The 5,865-nt window shown below is 38.9% G+C and overlaps 1 protein-coding gene across 2 annotated transcripts; it reads left to right on the top strand.

The window, feature by feature from the left end:
- Nucleotides 1-250: 250 nt before the first annotated feature.
- Nucleotides 251-5,593, top strand: LOC103720884. Of its 2 annotated transcripts, none has more exons than XM_008810837.4 (5): nucleotides 251-443; nucleotides 1,242-1,492; nucleotides 2,556-2,768; nucleotides 3,830-4,249; nucleotides 4,516-5,593. In XM_008810837.4, the coding sequence occupies exons 2-5, from the start codon at nucleotides 1,274-1,276 to the stop codon at nucleotides 5,272-5,274; spliced, it is 1,611 nt and encodes a 536-aa protein (XP_008809059.2). In that variant the 5' UTR covers nucleotides 251-443; nucleotides 1,242-1,273; the 3' UTR covers nucleotides 5,275-5,593. The 2 variants fall into 2 exon arrangements, with proteins under 2 accessions (XP_008809059.2, XP_008809060.2); XM_008810838.4 differs by having other exon boundaries at nucleotides 1,185-1,492.
- Nucleotides 5,594-5,865: the final 272 nt, after the last annotated feature.

The raw sequence follows: 5,865 nt of genomic DNA, 5'->3' as shown, positions 1-5,865 counted from the left end.
TTCATGAGCATACAATTAAAAAATAGGTTTAGGAGTGAGAGGGGAGAGAGAGAGCGGAAAAGGTGGGCAGGCTTGGGTGGAGGGTTAAGGTTCCCGGTGGCAGGCCGGCTCGGATTCGGCTTTGAGTTAGACTTAGGACTGTATTTTAATTTGGGCACTACGACCCGAGCCCAAACCTTCTTGACCAGACCCAGGACCTCACCGCAAGTCCAGGCCCGACTCTATAGTCTTGGGCCGGCGGGGGCTGTTGCTCGACTTCATCCGGGGAGCGGAAAAAAAGCACCTTGCTCCTTCTCCACCGCCCCAATCGCCGCCCTTCCTTGCTTTGGCGCTCCTTCTTACTCCGCCATCCCTCACCTCCCCTCCCCTCCTCTCCGGCGGGTTCCGACCCATCCGACTTCAAGGCCTGAGAGGCTTCTGCGTTCTTTTCCTCAGATTTTGAGGTACGGCGTCCTTTTGGTATATTAACGAAGATCTAGGATAGATTTGTAGGTTTTTTTTCTTGATACGTTTTTGAGCTTAGATTTTGATGCATCTAATGAGGGCTCTGATGAGAACTTTGGCGTGTGATATGGATTTATTTTGCTTGAGATTTGATTGCATTAATTTGGGTAGAGTGTCGTCTAACTCCTTCTGCATGTGAATTGGTATTTGTTGATGCCATGATTGATTTTTTTTTTCTTTTTTTGTTTTTCCCACTTTCAGAGCATTGCTATCATGTATGTCTCCCTATCTAGATTCTTAAGAAAAAATAATCGAGGGCAGATAATCGGATGAACTAAAAAGAACCTTTTAAATTTCAGTCACTAGCTAAATACAAAGGAAAAAAAAAAACTTTGGCACAAATGTATCTTTTCCAAGTTTTGGATGTTTGGGAGATCATAAAAATGCTAACGTTTTCATATCCTGAGGTCCATCTTGAGTCAGAGATAATGAAGCCTTGCATCAGCATCAGAGAGATGCAGACAATACTAAATCCAGCTGACTCTCACCTTGGTAGTTAGACATCTTACTTCCTCTCCATTTGACATACCTTATATAACATTAATGCTGACATTTTTCTTCTCTCTTATCTGTTTTTTTTTTCTTGCTTAATGATTTTTGCTTAAAATTAAAAAAATGGAAATCTTAAAGCAATACACTATCTTTTGGGCATAAATTATCTCCAATGTAATTCTGTCCAGATTTTGTAAAAGGAGTGGATGCACAAGGGTATTTCTGCATATTCATTTTTATTATAGGAAAGAGAGACTGGAAGAAATAATAGGTTGAGATGGAGGGGGTACCAGAAAGAGAGGCTGCTGCTGCTAGTTCACAGGTCACCAGGGTCTTTATTGGTGGTTTAAGTGCTAGCGTAACATCTGCTGACATCGAGAAGACATTTGCCGCACTTGGCAGAGTGAACAGCGTGGAGTTTGTCCGTGACCGGAGCCTCGCCTTCATGGATTTTGAGCCCAACTCTGATAAAGCTCTGGCAAAGCTTTTTGCAACTGTTAGTTTCCTGATTCCCAATCCTTTTTTTTTTCTATATTACAGTTTCAGGCAGTTTCAGTTTTCTTATTCAAACCTGATATTTGGTGCTTGGTCTAAAGTAGTTTGAGCTCTCATGCTTGAGAACTTGGTGTGTTTCAAGTTGGACGAGCAAGGGGACTTTATTTATCTATTTATTTACGGACAATGGAAACGAAGCCTCTCACTTTCTTCTATTTCTAGGACCCGACAATGGATGGTTTTTGTGGAATCATAAACTATTCAGTAGTTAAATAACATGGTAGCTTTGGTTTTTAATTGCTCTAGAATTGCAGATCAACTTATAAACATTCCATTTTCTCCTTAGTCTGTATAAAATCTCATTATGGTTCAAAGGAAGTTGAGATTTGCACAGACTCTGATGGAGAATTTCAGGAAGATGCATGGAGGTTTGTCATTACTGCAATCTTTAGAGAGTGATGGTCTGCTGGTTGAAGAATTGATTTCCTGGATCATAATGGATAATCATTTTGTATCCGATGATATGTTCTTCTAAATCATTAAAAAAAACATTAATTTGAGGGTGATGTGAATGAACTTTAGATTCAGGTCAAAAGTTTCTCTATATGTTATATGGTCATATTTTTTTTTAGGGGGGCAACCGTGAAATCTGAAGATCTTGTATAAGCCTTTTGTTTTACGAAGAAGGGGATGAAAAGCTCAATCATTGTTGGGCAAAGCTTCTATTTCCTTACGTAGCCATATAGTATACTTGAACAAAGAGAGAATAAAATATTATTAGTTCATTTTGCCATGAAAAGTTCGCTCAAAGGCCTACCAACTAAAACATCTTTCTTTTCTTATAGGAGTGACCGAGTGAGACTCTTTGACATTTTTCCTGAAGGAATAATTTCACTAATTTTATTAACCCATATAACAGAAATAAAAAAAACATGTTTATTTGGAGTTTTACCACTTGCATCGTACCCCACAAGCAGGGGTGGGTTGGGGGGGGGGGGGGTTGGGCGTTTGACTTCATGCTAACCTGTCAAACTCCCTGATATTTTTTAACTGTTTTGGTGTAGTATAATGGATGTACTTGGAAAGGAGGGAAGCTTAGACTTGAAAAGGCTAAAGAGCATTATCTTGCTCGCTTGAAGCAAGAGTGGGCAGAAGATGCAAAACTAGCAACAGCAGTTAATCATGATATAAAGAAAGATGCAGACTACCTGAAAATGTCAGAACATTTGAACCAGGAGAAGATGCAGCTTCGAATTTTCTTTCCAAGACTGAGAAAGGTATGCTCTTATTGCTCATGTGTAGTATATTTAAGATGTTTTGCTGGTGAGAATGATTTGCAGGCAATGTTGTAACTTGAAATGTGTAGTTCTTGTTAGATCATCTGAGTTTCAACTCAGGAAAATAGAAATAGTGCAATAAATATGTATCAAATAGAAATGTGTAGTGCTGCTTTTTTTCATTAAAAAACTGCCTGTCATATTAATGATGGAGAACATTATTTTGCACAAATATTTTATTACTTTAAAGAGATCATTTATTTTGCTTTTGGGACAATTTGTTGGAAAATAGCAATAGAAGATCTTCTCATATGTGTGATTTATGATACTGGATATACACATGAAAACATATATTTTTTATTTTATCTATGTACATCGCTATAAATCCTCAAACCCCGCCATTGAAGAAATTTACGTAGGAATTTCTAATATGTATGTATGTATTTTTGTATGTACATAGTATATTTATTTTGGTGCGCGTGTATATGCAAAAGGTATTATCTACTCCCATAGCTACACAATATGGCCAAAGTAGTCTTTCAAGGTTTGCAATTTGGGTATTGGGTACCATACCGGTATGTTACCAGTTCAATAGAGTACGGTTGGTATGGTATGATACTTGTATCGAGATAGCTCCTATCCTCTGTTTTTTTCTCACTTTTATAAAATGATGCCACTTGAAACCGGATGGTATGGGTTGGTACCGAGCAGAACCTGGCAATTTTTCTTGGTTTGGACCAGTTCCCATACTGAATCAACAAACCAAACTGGTTTCGCATTGCGTTGGTGTGGTACGCCCTGAGCTAACCTGGTTTGGGTCAGTTTTGCAATCTTTGTCTTTTTTTTTTTAATGATAATTTGACCCGTGATTTTGTAATCGAGTTTCTTTTCTATTACATTTGCTTTATGTTAATAAAGTATATCTAATAGTCTTGGTTGGGGTCTTCTCCCTTGGGCTGCTTGTTATTTGGTTTTGTAATTTCTAAAATTTAATTCTTACTGGGCTATATATTGTTTGAAATATAGAGTTGTTCTTGACAATAACTAAATTTGTTATGTAGGTGAAGACATTGCCATTTAAAGGAACAGGCAAGCACAAGTACAGTTTCCAACGAATGGAAGCTCCTCCTCTCCCAATTCATTTCTGTGACTGTGAGGAACATTATGAATTGTCTAAAACAGTGAGCCAAGATTATCTTTCTTCTTTGAACAAAGCGGCAAATGAGAAAGAGAGAAGTATTATGACTTCTGTGATGAATAAGCTCTTTGAAAAGGAAGAAAATGAAATGGCTGCCTCTGGAATGCTCAAATTAGCTAAAAATGAAAACACTTTGGACCCCTCTAATAATGATGTTCAGAAGAAAGAAACAGAGGAAATTCAGGAGGCAGATGCAGACAATCTAGTGACCAACATTGGGACGGGACAAAGCGATGACATGCTAGCACAGTTAAGAGGAAGGGAAACACTGTCCGTGGATCAGGTACGCGAGATCTATGGATGGTTGATTCTAAACCCTTTCTTTTCTGATTGTACACTTTAAATCAAATAATAAACTACATGAAATTAGAACTTCTGAGCCTGTTAATAATATTGAGGCTTCCACCCTTCTCTCCCCCTTTTGGAGCAAAGACCTGGGGTCTTTGTTAGGAGAAACTGTTTGCTCTATTTGATAGAAATTTTCTTGCCTAGGAAAAATGATACATCTCTGACAAATACTAAACTTCCTGTTTATGCTGTGATCTCCAGGAATCGAGATTTTCCAAGTTCAAACCTTTTAAAAATAAATTGATGCGAAATAAGACACATTCTGAGAAACAGCAGAAAACTGCACTGTCTGTTACTTCAGAAGTTGTGTTGAACCAGGAATCTGGTCCAACTGTGGCTGGCAAAACCATTGAAGATGAATTCACTTCTATACTGCCTAGAAGTAAAATCCCGGAGGGCTGTCAAGAATTGGAGACTGTTACAGAAGCTCCAGTTCTCAACAGCCAAACTGAACTGGAAAGGAGTACTGCTGAATCAACAAGAAGTAACTCATGGATACAGAAATCCTCATGGAAAGATCTTGTTGGAGGGTTGGGCAACACCTCATTCAGCATATCAAATGTATTGCCGGGCATCAGTTCGCTGGAAACAAAGCTGTCAAATGCTAGCGACCCAGGCACAATCACTTCTGCTGCATCAAAGAAGAGGAAAGTTCAGTCTAAAGCAGAGGGTTCCAAGCCCTTCGAAGTTGAGCGAAACATCCAACAAAAGCGGGATGTCGCACCTAATCTTGTTGAGATGCTGCAGAAGGGAGATCGGAACAAAGCAGCTGTGGAAGACGGAAGTAGAGAACCTCAGGAAAATGGCCAACAGCAACACAAGAGGACTATTCCAAAAGTAAATATTGGTGAAGTTTGCACTTTCATGAGGAGTGCCGAGTCCGAGAAGCAGTGGACAAAGGCCAAATCAGCTCTGAGCAGGTACCTCAAGAAGAAAAACAATGAGAACAAGGACTCTTAAGTTGTTGAAAGGCATGTCAACTCATGGGCAATGACCGAGACAACATGACCGGTAATTACAGGCTCAACGGCAGAATCTAATTTAGGAATAGGTGGAGTAATTTGTTCCTGATCTTTACTCATTTAAAAAGACATTTTTTCCTCATTCCAAACTCTGTATACTTGTATTGACATCCGAGGATTGTTTATTTGGATTCATCTTTTTCCTCAATGTTAACTAAAATCAAATGACTGTTGAAACAGACTCAGACTGGATCAGCAAAACAGAAATTTGGCTTGCCGCATTCAGAAAAACAAAGGCCTTCCTTTTTTTTTGGCCATTGTGGTATCGTTTCAGGGATATATTTTTCCTTTATGGTTTTCTTCTGTTCTCATTACATTTCATGCATATCAGAGCAGAAAATTGACTGCTTGTGTGGTTGATATATCTCATCCCTAGCTCCCAATAATCTCTCTTGGAGAATGCAATCCACAGGAATATGTGCAGGTTAAATTCCATCATTGGATCATCTGGATGCTGCATGAATCTTATTCATGTTGCATAGACAGGAGATTGGCGGGTCCTGACGGACTGCAATTTGTAGCAGAAATA

The sequence above is a fragment of the Phoenix dactylifera genome, chromosome 17 (genome assembly GCF_009389715.1).
Source record: "Phoenix dactylifera cultivar Barhee BC4 chromosome 17, palm_55x_up_171113_PBpolish2nd_filt_p, whole genome shotgun sequence".
NCBI lineage: Eukaryota > Viridiplantae > Streptophyta > Magnoliopsida > Arecales > Arecaceae > Phoenix > Phoenix dactylifera.
This window is presented reverse-complemented; position numbering and strand designations above follow the sequence as displayed.

Bases quoted from the DNA above. Each gene is read 5' to 3' on its own strand.
- LOC103720884 (XM_008810837.4), top strand. From the start codon at position 1,274: ATGGAGGGGGTACCAGAAAGAGAGGCTGCTGCTGCTAGTTCACAGGTC. The intron at 2,769-3,829 runs GTATGCTCTTAT...TTTGTTATGTAG, and splicing joins TCTTTCCAAGACTGAGAAAG to GTGAAGACATTGCCATTTAA. The intron at 4,250-4,515 runs GTACGCGAGATC...TGTGATCTCCAG, and splicing joins AAACACTGTCCGTGGATCAG to GAATCGAGATTTTCCAAGTT.